The sequence below is a fragment of the Corvus hawaiiensis genome, chromosome 6, assembly GCF_020740725.1.
Source record: "Corvus hawaiiensis isolate bCorHaw1 chromosome 6, bCorHaw1.pri.cur, whole genome shotgun sequence".
NCBI classification, from domain to species: domain Eukaryota; kingdom Metazoa; phylum Chordata; class Aves; order Passeriformes; family Corvidae; genus Corvus; species Corvus hawaiiensis.
The window spans coordinates 38,806,352-38,824,894 of record NC_063218.1 but is presented as its reverse complement, the minus strand read 5'-3'; the positions used below and the strand labels follow the sequence as shown (position 1 = coordinate 38,824,894).

General features: G+C 38.5%; 1 protein-coding gene across 1 annotated transcript in view; it reads right to left on the bottom strand.

Moving 5' to 3' along the window:
- The window catches only part of INO80 (INO80 complex ATPase subunit), a 57,965-nt gene that overhangs the window by 20,397 nt on the left and 19,025 nt on the right, over window positions 1-18,543 (bottom strand). Inside the window, exons 17-26 of the mRNA XM_048308363.1 lie at window positions 17,927-18,011; window positions 17,312-17,429; window positions 16,843-16,928; window positions 15,715-15,882; window positions 15,135-15,268; window positions 14,266-14,333; window positions 13,058-13,151; window positions 11,749-11,926; window positions 6,273-6,413; window positions 1,176-1,401 (exon numbers count right to left, since the gene is read on the bottom strand). Coding sequence (XP_048164320.1) covers window positions 1,176-1,401; window positions 6,273-6,413; window positions 11,749-11,926; window positions 13,058-13,151; window positions 14,266-14,333; window positions 15,135-15,268; window positions 15,715-15,882; window positions 16,843-16,928; window positions 17,312-17,429; window positions 17,927-18,011 — 1,298 coding nt within the window. The remainder of the gene's footprint in view (window positions 1-1,175; window positions 1,402-6,272; window positions 6,414-11,748; window positions 11,927-13,057; window positions 13,152-14,265; window positions 14,334-15,134; window positions 15,269-15,714; window positions 15,883-16,842; window positions 16,929-17,311; window positions 17,430-17,926; window positions 18,012-18,543) is intronic.

Sequence of the window (18,543 nt, the reverse complement as noted above, 5' to 3'; positions counted from 1 at the left end):
CTTTTCTGCATTTCTCTATCCATGTCTTCTATCTTATCTCCTCAATACTTCCCGATTTTCTGCTACAGAGATTGATTTTCTTTTTCCAAATAACTGGCAAACAACTAAAAGAATTCCTAGAAAAACTATAAAATCATCAACTATCACTGAATATTAATCCAGTGCAAGCTCATGAAAAATGGTTTCTCCATTACATAGGTACAAACGTGCATGTGCTTCAAATGACTCCAAACAATTAAAAAGGTACCTTCTTAAACCGGACTGTAGCAAGCAAAAGGCCATTTTCCTCTTACTGTATTAACTTCCCCTGCCAAACATCCTTGACCCAAAAGGGTCTGGGAATAACTTTGCATCTGGCAGTGTAAGCTGTTTTTCCTCTTGGCTATCTATCAGATCTCTAGTACTTTCTGCAGAATTCTGCTCACTGCTCAGGACCATCTTCTGACAGCTAGAGCATGTCCAGCCCATGAAAGTCACTGCAGTGCTGGCAATCAAACCCTATGAGATCTTGGATTACTTTTGTCTAATTCTAAGAAAAAACTAAGTACATTTATTTTACTGGTACACTGGTACCTCTTTCCCACTTTACAAGGAAATATGAATAAGTCTTCTTCATTTCAACCAAAATTCAGTAAACCCTTCATGCTTTATTTTCCAGGCCAATTTCCTCTGAACTTGGTCCTCAAACCCATCCTTCTCATGGTAGACTGCTACAAGTAATTTTAACCTTTTCACTAGGTAGACCAATAAAAGATCTTTTAGGACAATATGAAGCTCTTCCAACACCTTAGGAGGCAAGGTATATCTCTAACTTTTCATCCAATCTTCCTATCTCCAACCTCAAAACAGTATTTGGTTGTGAGAGCAGACTGTGCTCTAGTAAGCAAGTCGACCTCTTTACAGTCATTTGGAAGACTGACATGCAAAGAGAGATTTGCAGGCATTAGAAAAACCTGTATTAGACTTTTCAGTATCCATCAAAGATTTACTTCAGACATAGGATGCAAAATCATGGTGTATTTTAAGATATCAGGGTTAGCTTTCACTCTGAAGGAAAAGCAAACACACAACCACCCCCAACCCTTCAAAAAGCCCATAACCAAGCATAAATTACCACAAAATAACAGATGTTCTTATTTATCTTATCTCTGTTCCACTACAACCTCCAAACTTACCTGGTATCCTGATAAAAGACCAGCCGTTCTGAGGCCTGATCCCTAAGAGCCCTCCTGGATGCTCTGGGAAGAACTGGGAGCACTGCTTCAGCCAGTCAGCTGCTAGCTCAGGGGATCCATGGAGTACACACTGCTTTGCTTCCAGACTTCCTCCTTCCCTTAGTGCCCTGTGCTCGTATTCTGCACTTCGGTCATTGCAGTAGAATTCCAGTGGCACAGCTGTTACCTACAAGTAAAATAATAATAGTCAATATTCTTGCTCACATTTCTCCTCATCCCCAAATCCCCAGTTCAAGTACCTTACTATGGGATCAAATTTTCAAAGTCATATCATTATGAAATGCAGAAACAGAAAACAATCTTTTGTTTGGCTTAAACCAAGCAAAGACGCAACACCTCTCCACACCACAAAAAACACCATGTAAACAACCAGGCACAGAAAACCTTCCTTTTGATAAACTATGCCTTGTGCCAACTGCTACACAACTGACAGCAAAGCTAGAAGAGTAATATCCTTGCTGTACCTCTCCTTTTGCCAAGATTTCTTTTATTTATTTGTTTATTTTTAGTTCCACCCTTCACAATCAAGTAAGTATTTATCTCATTAGCAGAAATGACACTTATATATTGTCCTTAACAGAAATTCATTTGATAATTCAGAATTAGGGAGATTCATAAATTAGAAAGGGGAAAAAAAGGAACAGCATATTTCTTGGGCTTTACAGCTGCTTTGAACAGAAGTGGGCCACAGAAATAGTGGTCTTTTTCTTGTGGCATTCTATGAATCCTATGCCCTATTACCTGTTTCAGTATATACAATCCAGCTGGACAGACCAGTGTTGCAAACAAGGGAAATGTGATTTCATGCCATGTAAGCTGTTCTGGAACAACTCCATCAGTTTCACTCCCCCTTTTCTGCCCCATCCGCCCAAATCCGTACAGAGTGGAAGGCGGACATGAGCCAAACAGCTGAATGCCAGTGGCTGCAAGGTGCTTGAGCAAACTCTGTTCCAGCAGACAAGGCTGCATTTTGTAAAATCTGAAGCTTTCTCTTCTCTCTCCCTTACCACGGTAAAGGACAACAACCAAAAGTGAAACTGAGCCATGGTACACAGCAGGACAGGGTGCTCTGCTGGATTTAACTTCAGATACTTCACCAACAGTTAAATCACATGATCCAAAGTAAACACAATTACAACACTTTAAAACAAATATAAATGCAGAATAATTCACTGTCTAGCACAAGAATTAAAAAAAAAAAAAAAGCAGATAACCAACTTCTTCTTTCTACCTTTTTTGAATATAAGTCTGGTTTTGGGAAAACATTCTGGAGTGTTTACAGAAACTGTTTATAACCAAGTTTACAAAAGAAAGCAAGTAGAAGCTTTTACGTACTATCTAAAAACTTAATAATGTGTTATAAACTCACATAGAAATGAAAATAAATGGTAGTATTAAGACAACTAACCTTACAGTAACAGAGAAATTTGAAATGCCATGACAATTTCTTCACCAATATAAGAAGCAAATATATCACTACTTTAGAAGTCATTGTTGCTTTTATTTTAGAAGTACAATGAAAAAAATCCTCCATGTAAAGTCATAGAAATTAAAAACACTGTCATGAATCCTAACAGTGTGCAAAATGACACTTCCTCCAGGACTATGAAAAGCAATGTAACAAATGAACAACAGAGAAAATCAAGCTTGTGAAAGTTTTCACACTTAAAAAAGGCAGCAGGGCTGCATAGGAAGAAACAGTACAGAAACCTATAGGTTTTCATGGAGAACAGTAAACAGTGGACTTCCTGCAGAATTGAGCAGGGGTGGGAATTAACGTGATAATGGGACATCTGAAACATTAAACACAAGAAAAGAACCATCTTTGTATTGCAGATGAAAAGCTTCTATGTTTGAAGGGGGTTTAAATTTTTCTTCCAGCTTACTCTGGTGCGATGTAACTGCTACATATTGAGAATAATATATGCAACATTGTATCATGCAAATAAAAACATTTTAACAGCTTAACTAAATGCTAAGCAATAGACAGTTTAATTACCACCAGTTTCAAACAAGGCACTTTAGAACTGTAAGGTAAAGAGAGCAACTCCTCCCTCAGAACTGCCTGGTATCTTACATGTCGGCTGTACCTCACTGAACATTTGTCAGCTAACTCAAAGTAACAGGTATTAAGCAAGGTTTCCTAGCTGGAAGTGTGGCTTTGACCAGTTTTACAGGAGCTCTTCTCATAGGAATAAATTAATCTCATAGAGACTTCTCTTTACAAGGGCCAAACAATTGTTTAAACATATTAATGAGCATAGTTACAGTAAATAACAAAAACAACAAAAAAAACCAACAAAAAAAGCACACAATATCTTTGCAAAACAGTAAATCCAGTGCTTTTCCAGATGCCAAGAGCTGTTTTAAAATCTGTCTACAGGTCTTACACACAGCTACACAAAATACTGCAAAGAGAAAGGGGCTGTGTTAAGAATTTGAACACATTTCCACAACCTACAAGGTACTTTTAGAGTTGCTGCTATCCTGTACTGCCACCTGCAGTCAAAGCGTATGTCTGACCTTTGTGAGAGAGGGCAAAACCTCTCTCAAAGCACAAAAAATTCAAAATGCAAGCACGTTCTGCCACCTGAAAAAAAGTTCTGCCACTGCTGTAAACCACAAATGATGGTACAGACTTAGGTTGTTTAAGAGACAATATTCACCATCACGTTTCAGTTCATATTTCTACACTGAACAGACTGGAACAAATACTCTTTTCAAGCACAGACAACTTGCCATACTGATTTCCAGGACCTAGATTTTTCACCTCTAGAACAGGCAGCCACTACACACAAAACAGAGCAGACTAACTTCTGACACAAACATAGCTTACCTACTGAAAACAATACACAGATTTGTACACCGGGATTTTTACAAGACAAATGAAGTCATGTCGGAAGATTCTACAAGCCACGTTTCAGTAACACTTCACTCCAAGGAAGAACTAGTAGGAGACAATCTTGAGACAAACTCTGTGTGCCTCAGTGCTATTTCTACATTAACAAGAACTAATCTTCCTACATATCCCCTGTAAAACTGACTGACATCTGAGGACCTAAGACTATCTTTATCATCAGTTCCAATTTTTTTTTTAAATGCAGGCATGTATTTCTAAGGTCCTGTATTTTTACATGCCCTTACAAGAGAAAACAATGCTTTTCTGAAACAGACAAAAAAAAAAAAATCTTTCATTCAAGCTTGTTCACACTCCTTTTTGTCATGGCATATTTTTTCAAATTTTTTTCCCCACAGGTTTGTTTTTGTGGTTTTACTTGTAACGAAAGGTAGAGCAGTCCTTAGAACTAAACCCTCCTCTCTCAACACCATTATTGTCAAACTGATTGAAAGAGTAATGGTTCAGAAATACATCAAAAATATAGTGACAGGGATGTATAAAGGCATTTCCACCTTAAATTAAACAACTTAGTTTAGCTAGGACAATTGTAAAATGCTTCCTGCATTTTTCTCCATGCAAAGTTAACCTTTCAGACACTGTGAGATGACCAAAATGACTTCACACAATATTCCAGAGTGTAAGAGAGCTATTGAAACTAAACCAAAGTATATTACTCAAAATTTAATTAATTAGCATCTTAATGACAATGCAAGACCCATCCTCCAAGTTACATTTTTTATGATTGAGACCTATCTGTACTCATGAAAACTGCCTGCAGAGAAAAAAAAGACTGACCCCCTCCCCCAGCTGCTACATAACACACGCTCCTATTTCTATCATTTGCTCCATTAACTTCCCAAAATTCATCACAGGTCAAACAACAACAGAAGGCTATAGTTTCTGGGAACGTATGTGCTCTTTCTGCTCTTTCAGGTCTTCTACACTCCTGCCAAAAGTTTCTAACAAGCATAAAATTAAAGTCTTTGTACTCCTAGAAACAAAAACCCATGTCTACGCTTAATCATTTTATACCAGCCAAGCCAAAACAAGTAACTTTTATTCACTAGAATAAACACCAGAAGCCCCTCTCCACCCTTTCTGCTGTAGGGGAGCAATTCAGCATATCCTTCATCCATGATGCAAATTTAAGCACAAAGAGTGACAAATCAAGGGAATCTGAAGGTGGTTTTCACAACTTGCTCTCAGAACAACCTCTTATTCTCCAGCCAGGTAGTACATTGTAACTGGGAGGTGACCTGTGACTTTGAGCAGTCCAGCTGGATTCCTGGCCCCTAGAGCTGCTGACACAGAAAAATTCAGCTTCAGCAGCAGCAGGTACGTAATAAGCTTCCATTTGTGAGGTCCTGCTTGCCATCCAGCCTTCTCCAGATGCAAAAGTATAATTGCACATCATTTGATGAGGTCTACAGCAATAACTTCAACAGTGACTAAAGAACATAACATCTGGATGGTCTGGTAATAAAAATTCATTTTTTCCAGGTTTGTCAAGATCCAACAACATGGAACACAACAGCCATAGACCTAATAAAGGTCTCTTGTGCCAGCCCAGGAAACCTCAACTAAAATAATTTCAAAATTCATTTAAAAGATGATGGACAACCCCAAGCAGTAGCACTTAACATCCAAAAGCCCTAGAAAATGCCAACTTGAGTAATCCTTATACACTGCAATCTGGTGTTCCCTTACTGAAGCATAAGAGAGGAAACAAACATCCTTGTCCAAAAAGCACTGCTTCGCAGCCCTCTTTTGTCATCAGAGCTGACCAAACAACCACCTCATTCTGTTCATATCATACCTAGATTTCCCCCCTTGGCTTATCACTGAATAATTTACTTTAAAATCCCTTCTATAATTGCTTTAGGTATTAGGAGAGAAAGTGAAATCTCAGAACAACTCCTGTTGGGTGCATCTTACAACTTTCCTCTTCCCTTCAGTACACATTACAGTCACTTCCCCTATGAAAAACCCTCTATTGAATACCGTAGCAAAAGGATATCCTCACAACAGTTTCACCCAACCAAAAGAAAGTAATATATCATTCTGTTCCTAAGACACAGTTCTACCAAGATTTAAAACACAATAGAAAATACATAATTTACAACTTTACTTGGACTTACCCGTGGACTGGCTATGCACAGGAAGGACGGCAGCTCAGTCACCTGGCAGCATCGTACACATGAGGTAGCTGATCTCCTTCTATATATGACATGGTCTGAATAGCCAGTAACTGCTTTACAGTGGCTGCTGAACACAAGGTTCTGAAAACAAAATTAAAATTAAGAAGTTACTATGTTTATAAAGAAATACTCCTCTCAGATCTTCTATCCACCCATGAGGAAGACAGACAAAGCACATTCCGTACATATTTCTCTTTGAATAAGGAAAATTCCACACATCTTCTGCAGTGAGTATGTAAAAATCTTTGTGTAATTATCAGAACATTCAAATCCAGAAATGTTTGCAATCAGAATAGATCATTCTAATAACTTGTCTTGACACTCAGTTGGAACCAGAAACAAGTTTTTCCGCCTTTGAACCTTTTGACCTTAGTTTTTCTAAAGAAGGAAGTAAAGGAATATTCTAGTAGATCTGCCCCTCAGGGTGTTTTCTAGCTACTCATTTATCTATTCTGTATTAAAATGAAATTTCACAGAGAGAAAAAAATTAAGAATTGAAATCAGGCTGGATTGGTATCTTTAGACTTGCATCTTTTCCAATCTTTTCCTTCTTTCCTGTGCAAAAGGGCTCTAAATTTTATCCTGAAGATTTTGAAAGTGCTAGCAGGGTTATATGCATGAACAAACGCATGTTTAAAACCTGGAATTTGCCACAATGTCTTTTTGATACAGAAAAATATACTGACTCAGAAGTGGAGACATTTGGATGACAGTGCAGTTTAAAGAAAGGAAAGTTCTTTGAAGATGCTCAACTCTACACAGAAAGCTAACAAAAAATTTAATTTTCTTTGCTTGCATCAGTTATAGCTCCTTTTTATTGTAATTATCTCCATCAAACATTTAAATAAACTGCTTATAGACTAAGCCATTTCTGCCACTTAGCTTTTATTCTGACTCTTCTATATTCATAGAGCTCAACAGTTCTTTATTATGTTTGTTTCCCATAATACACAGAGCATTACCCTGCACACAGTAGGAAACTAGCAATAATTTTAGAAGCATTAAGAGGTATACCTCTCACAGCCACAGGACCACAGGATATGCCCTCCTGGCAATTCCAGCAGTTCGCATAAGTAAAAGGTAAACAGGATCTCAAGTTTTGGTATTGTTCTGCCCAAGTTCCTAATGCACCAAAATTAACAGACCCTCCCAATTTTCCGAAATCCCAGTATTTGAAGTTCTAAGCATTCAGGTACATGATAGAAGCAGACACCCTGTATAACATGTCATACACTTGATAGCTGCTTTTCTATGTATGTCAAGAAATGCTAGAAAACATCCACAGTAAGAGTCTATTGCAGATCATGCATTCTGGGCCCTTTTTTTTCCATTCACTGGGAGAGATGCAGATGGCTAGCACATATCATTTGGAACCTGCTAACAAGGAAGGAAAACAGTCTGACTGTACATACATGCCAGCACTACCCACACTCAACCTTAGCCTGTAAGCGCATCTTTCAGCTGCTGCCAGCGAGACTCATGGGCTGGAGCTGGCCAAAATGAAGTTCATACTCTGACTGAACATCTGCTCCTCTATTATATAAAAGGTGAGCACAGAAAGAGCTGACAGTAGTCTTTCACTAACACCGAGCAGAGCTAAAAAGCACAGGTCAAAGCTTGGGCCACACTGGATAATGTGAAGTGATCCCAAAAACAGCCTCTTACTCAGCTGGCAATTCTTAATCAGTAATGCTGGCTTAAGCAACAACTGCTTCACATGTTTATTCCTGTCCCCACAGAGCCCCTTCTTGTCAGCCTAGCCGTCTGTACTCATTAAGATGCTGATCAAGATGAAAACAAACCCCTGCCCCTCCGCTCCAACTGAGTTTTGTGGCATGCTTCACCACCTGGTAAAACAGACTGCATGCTGAAACAGCAGTGTTGGAATCACAGGGCTGGGAATATGTGCCTGTGGACAATGGATACGAATGCTGGCTTACTCATCTGAGAACCAGAAATAGTGGCAACAGAGCACCAACGCTGCTGCTGAAAAGGGTGAGTCCTTTCCCATGATATATTTGTGCCACTTCCTGTGCTCCTCTCCAGAAGCCTATCTGGCTACACATCTAATCAAACAACAAATTCAACAGCCATGAAAAGACAGTTTTCTGCAGCTGGCTCATACAAGGATGTGTCAGGGTATACCCGCATCGGCAGAGGCAGGGTTCCACAGCTGAGAGTAGAGAAAGGACAGCAAGAGCTAGAGGGGGAACACTGAACAACTGCTTTAGCTCAAAGCCCCTCTCTTCCCCACCCCTGGACCCCAAACGGTGAGTACAGCTGATTTTCTGAAGAGGAATCAGCATTGCAGGCAGTCACAAGAGCTTTCCAGTAAGTTTTATGACAGCAAGCACTGGCATACTGATTGTGGCCCTGGTCAATAGAGGGGTTTGGTCATTATTTCCTGGAAAGCGAGAATAGAAGAAATGGATAAAGAGGAAGTTAACAAACTGTAATTCCAAACCTATGCAAGTTTGTTACTTAATTCTCCTTTGGAAAAAACTATCAAAGACCTAATAAAGACGACTTTAGGGCAGTTGAAGTACCCAGGAAAAAACATAAATAAAGCTTCAAGAAGGTATCCAAAATAAGATAAAAATACTTGTACCTGGGCATTAACCTTGCTTTGAGTGCTAGACTTCTGTGTGCAAATTATGAGCAGGTCACATAAGAAACATCCCTCTGAATTCTGACATATGCAGCTGTTAAGAATTCATGAATGGAGCAGTCACCAGATATAACAGGGACAGTGGAAACCAGCTTCCCATCAACCACACACATGGAAAAGACTGGGTAAGGTTACAGAACTGAACACAGCCACAGCTCTGAAATGGATCACATACCTTAGTACAACAAAGCCAAAAACCAAAGTGGAAGATTGTTAAAAAACAAGAACGCACACATCCACTACAACTATGCAATCCAAAATAAATCTTGAAAGAGGCTCTCCTATACTGCAAACAGAGCTGCACATAAATATGTGTATATTTATGTAAATACATATGCACATCTTAAGCTCATTAAAGCTCCTAAATTTTTAAATAGAAATAAAATTAGGAAAGGAAAGGAGAGAAGGGTTCATGTAAACAGAGCAGATTTCATATTAATTTAATTCAATGTATACAAATTAATACATATTGTGTGGAGGTGTTGAGCAAGGGCAATGAAGAGACCTCACACTGAAAGGGATTTCTGTGTTTACATGATGAAACTTATACTATCTTTAGACAGATGTTACTTCAATTTCAGAAATATCCATTAAAAATAAATGTGTTTCTTTTTCTACTGACTTATTTTCATACTTTGTCTCTTGCATCGGAAATGCTGATCTGAGCAGTTAAGAAAAGCCTTTCCAGATTTATACCATTTCCTTTTTCCTCTTTTCTCACCCTCCTCACTCCCTACATGTTACTATCTTATGAAGCCCAAGAGGAAGCCTTGGGAATGCTACGTTGAAAGCTTCTCCAGTTTGGGCTAAGGAAAATGTTAGTTCTTTTCACTCACAATAATGTGTGGTGCTAAAAGACAGGCATGTAAAGGGCAGTTTGTTTTCAACTCTCCCTTTGGTTTTGCACTCTCTAACCACCCCTTTTTTTTTAAGGCATTCTAAATGTAAGTTCTGCAAACAATTCTGTAAATACAGCTTATTTTAAAGTGACTTCAGGTGGTAATTTGTCTAACAGGCAGGTTAGAAAACAGCTCTAAAGTATCTGTCATAACTGCAGGGCTATTCTTCCTTTAGATTTACTGGGGTTATCACAAATGCACTGTATTGCACACACTGATGAACTCTGCTCCTCAGCTGGTTGTTTTCTGTATTGAACGTATTAGTTGCAACAGTCATTAGTTACACACAGTCAACAGCCCTGGGAACCCCGAGACACAAGTAAGGACATCCTCAAAGAACAGAAATTATTTGGAGAAACCAAATTAATGTTTAAATCTTGCTAGGCTGTGGTATAGGGAGGTCTGTAGCCTATTCAAATGCTTTACATTTAATCACTAATATTAAAACCTACACATGCATATTCCACATCTTATATGTAAAATCTATAATCTTAATCCATCTTCTGTCCTTCAGAAAGTTTACTGATTTTGATATTTATACACACCAAACCAAGGGTTATGTAAGGAGTTAGAATGTCTTTCTACATATGTAAAAATGAATGCTACCTCCTCTAAGTGCACACTTCTGATACTATCTTCTTTACTGCCACACAAATTCTCTTTAGCCATACCAAGAGGACAGAGCTACAGTATAGTCTCAGAGATAAGCACTGCAGGCACTACAGAAACAGCTGACTGTAATCTCCAAAAAACTAACTGAAAGCGAATTCATATAGCATAGACATTTTATTAAGCTAGACATAGAAACACAGAATATTGAAATACCAGCACAGCCAGAGTTAACAGGCACACACATTCACTTGGCTGGCCCTTTGTTTGATAACTAGGAGGACTCATTTTGTTGGCTTTGCTGTTAACGCTGCAAAACATGACACCAAGTCCAAGGTTGGTTTCCTACTGCTTATGCGTCTTCAATTTCAACTTCCTCTACACAATATTCAATTGAATTCTGGCTATCTCCTTTCCCCTTCCAGACTCATGAGCAGAAGCAATATTCCCTAGAGAAATTTGGCAGGATCTCACTGTTTCAGAAAAGATTTTTTTTTTACTGCATATCTGCTAACTGCCCTAGATGCTTTCCTGACTCCACGCTAGCACTTTTGTGAACTTATTTCCCAGTGAACTGAATCAATGGAGCCTTAACCTAACTCAGGAAATCAACTGCAATTTAGTCATAAAAAGGCAAAATCTTCACACATATCCTAGGCAAAAGATTAGCAAAAATGATCTTGCATTACACAGTAATTTGAATACATCTGGAGTCTACCAGAAAGCAGCAGAAGCAAATTTCAGAGTAGAAACACACCACCGAAAATGGTTGTCCACCAACTATAAAACACTGTCAGGCTGGTCTCCGTTTTCCCCAGTTGCTGCAACAATGTATTGAATTTGACAAGAAAAGAGTCGTTTCAGCCAGAAAATGAGCATGTTGCATGCAAAAAACATTAAGAAATTCTGAAGCTTACATATAGAATCCATCCCTGACAAATCATGAGTCTAGTTCTGTTGCTCCTGTATTTACTTCTGGTGCTGCAGTAATATTTTAAAGTCAACTGATTTATTCATTATAGCAAGTTTTGAAATGTATCGCCACATAGGAAGGAGAAAGAGGTTAAACTATTTTCCTGGTCAGCACTCTGAAATCTCTTAACTGTATCTAAAAAAGCAGACACCACCATCATCCTGTTTCCAAGTTTGTTTTCCCTGTTTTGTAAGGACAGAATGGTTTTCACCATTTCTCACTCATGAGGATTTGCTACTGTCTCCAGATCACAGAAATTTTGCTTACCTGCAGCAAAGTGCAGCTGTGCAAGTTAGGGAAAGACAGTGGGAAATTTACATCAAGCAAGAAATCCCTGTTCCTCAAAAAACATGATCCCTGCTCTTTGTCCTCCTCAGTCTCCATCCAGGAGCGCATGTGATGGAGCCTGTAGGATGCTTTCAGAGACAGGAAAAGAGCTAACCATCTGCAACAAAACACAGGAGAAACATTTATTCACTGCTTTGTGAAAGAAAGGCTTAAGTATATTTACAGCATAACTCTATTTGACAGAAATGTTTTGGTTTTTTTCAGCATATCAGGCTTACAGTGTCCTGACTTAAAGAAAATAATTTTTGCTCGACATCATCCAATTATATTACCCTGATTTCGATTTTTTCTGAGGTGACTTAACTGAATCTAAGTGACTAAATCAAGATACACTTCGAAGCACTTTATCTAAAAGGGCCAAGCCCCAGTTAGCCACTACTATTTAAAATTGCACTCTGACTTCTCTGTAAATTGCTCTACATATAAATTATGCATAACAACCTGTGTAATGAATGCAGAATTTATCATAAAGACTATTGAGATATACCAAGAGAAATCTGAATTATGTTGCTGTAGTGCAGTCAAGAAACAGTAATTCAAAATAACCATAACAAGAAAAGAATATTACACTTACAAAGCCCTAAGCAAAACATCTCTATTTATTAATAAAGACTTGCTTTTAATTTCCAATTTCTTACAGTCACTATCTTACTTGACTCAGAGTCCTTTACAGAGTACACTATAACTTAAAAAGATCACCTCTCCTTTCGAGATAATACAGTTCATGATGCTATAAATCCACAGTTCTAAGCCTACGCCTCAGAATTCCATTCCATATTAAAAACAAGACATGTGGAAAGTAGGCAATATGGCTCAGGACTGAAGAACAACTACCACACCACAAGCTTATTCCACGTGTTTAAAACGTACGCTCAATTGCAACTGGTAAGAATTGCACTGAACTGACCTTCCAAAGTCTGGATTTTGAGTTTGTTAATGCCAGCAACCTGCAGCATGACCCTAAGCAAACTCTCCTTTTGCCCTTTGACCATCTTGTGTATTTACAATGTCAATTCTTTGTAATGCAGCATTTCTTGTGACAGGGGCATAAAAATTGCATTGCCTAATGGTGCCCAATACTTGGAGGAACACTCTAGACATTGTTCTGGTATTAGATAATGACAGAGAAATTATAATATTAGGAGGCATAGAAAATGCAGGTATCATCTGATATCATCTGTACTTTTCTTGTAATTACTAAAAGAGGGAAAAAAAAAGTTGTCCTCACCTGGCTAAATGTCCCTGATTCATAAGGTTTGCCATTTCTGCTGGAGAGACATCAATAAATCGGAGGAAAGAAAAACAGCTTTCTTCGTTGATGCCTAGGTCACAGAAAAACTGAAGTTAGGCCAACACATTTCACAGACACTCACAGCTGAAAACTAAACTTGCTTCATAAATTCAGGATACACACTCTACAGCTCATGACAAATTTAGGCAAGTAAACAGAAGACTCTAATTTAACCTAGATCTTTTAGAAATACTGAAAATTCCATCTGAATCTCTGTTGCCTGACCCCACATTCCAGCTCATTTTCCAGTGTGGGCAAGACAAGAGTGCTTACCAAAAAAAAAAAATACATTTTAGGCCCAAGTGCAGACAGTAAGAACATTTGTTCTACTTATTAAGAATCAATAGGCAGCGTGCATATTTTCAAATTCGAACACATATCCTCCAGACAGCCGACAAGAACATGCATGCCTCTGGATGCCTGTCTCACATGCTCCCTCTCATCCAGAAAGTCAAACGGGTTAGAAGGAGATGCAGGAATTGGTAGAGAAAAGCCTTGCTGGCCCACTCATGTGCATTGCATAGCCCCAATAGCAGCTGAACAGGTCCATGCTAACAGATTTCAGCACAGTAATGCAGCCACTACCTCTCTTGCTTTTTACATCGGAAGCTTTTCCCATCCCAGTAGCTGAGTGATCTAATTAGCTCTTGTAGGAAAAATATTCAATCATCTATAATAAATTGTATCTGTCAATATAAGCAGCTTTTCTGGGGTTTTTGCTCATTGATAGATTCTGGGTCACTGGCATCTCATCTAGTTTCCAGTTGAAAGCTGGCAGTTTAAGATACTACACATAATGTACTGAAATGAATCCAAGATTTCTTATAATTGAATCTGCGAAAAATTCACATTAGACTAAAAAGGCAGCACTAATGTCTTGAAGCAAGTTAAAACAAGACAGACTGAATTAAGATACTGAACTGGGATTAAGCAGTAACCCAATAACAAGTTATCCACAGATTGTTCTTCCAGCCACTTTCCATCCTTTCCTCTCTGCGCAAAGGAAATATATGTATAAACACTAACAAAATTCTAACAAGTTTTGATCAGATTATCTCAGAGAACTAATTAATCTGGCCTCTCAGTCCTTCTCCCTGAAGAGGACATATTAAAACCCAGCTTGCTTCCCAGGACTGTAAACCTACCCTTCCTATGGAAGAGAGACTGCTGGATGTGGTCTGGTGCAAATGGCGAAAGTAAAACCCGTAACCACCTGAAAATGAAAGCAACAAAAGCAAACATCATCACTAAGAAGGTGTTAACACTTAACATGTTCAATCACACAATCAGCAGAAGATCCAGAGTAGCCATTGACTCTCCACTGTAAGTATTTTTGCACTCTGAATATGTGGAATTGCATGGCAGTAGAAGGGAAGTGTCATCAGTCTACATGCACTGCTGCTAATTTGACACTGAGACACACCATTGTTGTGGAACTGCATTATATGCTCTAGAAAAGCTGACCTAGTCTTCATACATGTCTTTCTCATCTCTTCCCTGAGCACTTTTCATAACTGAATGCAGACAAAATTAATCAAGAATTGCTACGGCTGGACAAGACAGCAAACTGCACTTGGGCAGATTGTCCTCATCCAAGGTGAGCATTAAAAGCTGTCAAGGCACTAGCAGACGCTCATGTGACACCATGTTGCAACAGACAGATACAGATAGCTTCCTTGTATGTGAAAGCTCACTGAAGGGAAATCACGTGAGGTTTTTTTGTTTTAAGAATCTTTTAAAGCTTAATTCTACCACACATCATCAGCAACAACTCTAAATTCCTTTTCCTGGCTTTCTTACTCAATCAAAGGGATATTCTGTGATTAGGATTCCACCAAGAAAGAGCATCTATATTTGATGTTTAACAGATGAATGACTAAAAGGAAATGGACTGCTCAGCCAATGTCATTTAAATACACCAGATAAGGGATTTAATTAGCACCTACAAAGATAAAATAAGTGTAAGTAATAATACTTAATAAGCTAAACTGGATAGGAAGTGGAATAGGCTTGCCTGTCCCGTGAGTGGTTAAAGACCCTGATCTGCCCATGACGGTAGATGAACTTGGATATCTGGTATGGCTTTAGGGAGATGTGAAATGGAGACCAAGTTTCCTGTCGCTCAAACAGCTCTGGGTGATTGCACACCTGTAAGGAAGAGAGCATGTCAAAAGCTGGGAGGAATCAACTTGCAGCATCTACATCCCAAATCAACCGTGACCAATGATCACTAAAACTTTAGTATTGCTTAATATTGCATGGCCATTTTAGTGTATCAGTTCAAATTTGAATATGGCATCATACCCTTTCCTAGTCACATAACAGCTATTGCCTCTTCTTCTCAAGTGAATGGCTTCCTTCAACCAAACCAACCTTTGTAACCAAACAGGTCAGCAGATGCATGCACCATTTGGCTAAAGCTCTTCTTCACCCAACATCATGCTACACTGCATCCGAAACACAACTGAGCTGCACGCAAGCTTGCTTGCCTATGCCAGAAATTTTTTTATATGGTGTTTTCTAGAAGCCATATTTTAGTTCTGTGCTAACAAATGATTATACTTCTCAAAAATTATTATTTAAAATAGCCTTACCTTCCTGAACTGCATGACTAGATTCATGAGACTACTAGTGGTGGTCTGTGCTTGCTGAGTAGTGCCCATTGATGACTGCAGGAGGTCATCAATAGAGATTTTGTTTTTCAGAGCTTGGTACAAGAGCTTCTGTCGACTTGTCTGCTGGCAGTACATAAGAATTTCAATCTGCAAAATGATAATGAAGATTTAGCCATTTATATCTCTGAAATATTAATGTACATAAAGCTGAGAGAAACACCTTGAGAAAAACACAAGCTTTCTCAAAAAATACATTTATAGGCAGTTGCATTCAGATCTGCCTTTCAAGATCTAACTTGGAAAGGACTTAACTGATAGGGGGGTTTTGGACAGCTTAGGTAATGATGTAGGAGACAGACCTTTAAAAGTACATGAACACAACTAAGTAAACAGACAGATTCTTAAGAAGCTGTGAAAACATCACACCTCTGCAGCTGATCAGTTTAAAATCTGACTTCAATTCTACCATCCTACAGTTCCCCACTTAGAGCAGCGATAAGGAGTGTCAGCAGCCAACAACAGCGACGGGTGCATTGCACAACAACAGTGGCTGTGGGAAGTCCACTGAAATAAGCACATCAGAACAAACCAGATGTCTCTCAGCCAATGGTGCCAAAACCTGGGGACTGTTGGCAACAAGATCATCTAGTATTGCTAACATCTGCATGAAATTAAGAGACTGATAAGAGAGAAGAATATGATGTTGCCACTGTGTATTTCTCACTCTGTACAGGCAAGCAAAAAAAAATTCCTAAACCCATGCCAAATCCTTCACAAAGACAACTGGAAATATTTATCACCCAGTCATTGCTGTATCAATCTCCTTCATTGCCATTAGTGATACTTCTGTCAAGTTAACGATTCCATTTTTAACTGGTAACAAAATGCTTTCCCTAGAAAAGAAGTTTGTTAATTAGGGGTTCTTCAGTTACATTCAAATCTAATGACATTGCTGGGATGTGGTGTAAGAAAGCAAAGGTCCAAGAAAACTCTACAGTGAAATTCCAGGTATGTAGACTGACAAACAAGTTAGCAAAAACCAGATAAGAGAACAGAGCCATGACAATACAGCTGTAATACTCATTCCAGAGAAATCCTTTTTCTCACCTTATCTGACAGTTCATTTTCCACATCCTTCTTGATTCTTCTCAACATGAAAGGCTTCAGGATCATGTGCAAGCGGGATAGCTGGTCTGAAATAAAGAGAAGGGGCAAGAAAGAACAATTACTTCATTAAGGAAGAAAATTATATGGTGTTTTACCACAAACGCAGTCCCTTACTGCTCAGCCATTTCCCCCCATGTGACTTCTTACAGCATAGAGTTGATACTTCTCTGTTGATTTTTTTTTAAATGAGTGCTGTGCTACACTGTTTTTTCTATTCATTACACATGCAATACTACAGTGAGAAACACAAAATTTAACATAAACTATCAACAACAACCCAATAATGTTCCAATCCCATTATGCATCTTCAGCTTTAGATGCCATATCTCATAGAAAGTTAGCCATTGTTAGTTTGAAAAGGAAACAGATTCTTAATATAAAAATGACAGCAGTTACACACTGCACTCACTCTCGTCAATGGCAGATTTGTTCTCTGCATGGCTCTCTATGTCCTTAGAAAACCACTCATTGAACTCCTCATGGGAATCAAACAGTGTTGGCATGATAAAATGCAGCAGGGCCCACAGCTAAAAGGAAAGGAGAAAACACTGGATCATCAAGTCATCCTACTGCGGACAAGGTAATGGGGGATTCCAAATCCTTGCAGCTCAAAATCGCTTTACTAGAACATGAGATATGGCAAAATTAAGAAAAAACCCAGCTGCATTCTCTTCCCACCTCCCCAAAAAATGCCACAAATATCAACTTAACAAAACCCCATTAGAAAGCAGTAAGAAACACAGCACAATTACTTCAGCCAACAAAAGGAAAAGTCACTACAATTAGCTTTCATCCTGTAATCTAAGTATTACTTCAAATATCTTTAGTTTTAGTTTTATTTGAATGTGTAGCAAGTTTCCATATTTTTCCCTCCCAGAGCTGATCTTACGTTTGTTTGCCAGTGGTTTGCTACAAGCAGGATCCCACAACCACACAAATACAACAAGTTTCTCAACTGTTCACATATACTTAGTATGTATTCTTGTTATAAAAAAAAAATCCACTCTTGTGAGCTTTCAAGTACCTCAGCCATCGTGTTCTGGATTGGGGTCCCAGTCAACAACAATCTGTTTCGACACTGGAACTGCAGTAGGATTTTCCAACGAACACTGATGAATAAAAGCAGGAAAAATCATTTCTAGAGAAAACTGTAGAATGATATGAAGCATAAGGTATTTTAAGACCAATTGCTTTCACTGAGTTTCCCAAATGAGCTTTGGAAGTCACTGGACAAAACTATTACAGCTGTTCCCCATTCTTTCAAAAGAGAACTAGAGGAAAAAGCAGCCTTTTTCCAATTAAAAAAAAAAAAAAGAAGAAGAAAGAAGCATAATTTATTTTATTTTTCTAAGTACCTTTTTACTTATTTTTAAAACAAATGCTTACTAATAAAATCTCATTATCAGAATAATTAACTTTGCAAAAGAAACAGTTATTTTGAATCAGAATGTCATGTATTTTTCAGACTTTACAAGAGGAAATGTATAGGCTACTGTGGCAGGAGTGCTGAGCTATTCATTAAAATCCTCTTAGAGGGGTGGTTTCCCAAGAATGCTGAAGAGACAAACTTCAGTCAGAATGAGCCTACATCTAAAGCAGTCCTCAACTTACTGTGTACAGTGGCAACTTGGACAAAGGTTA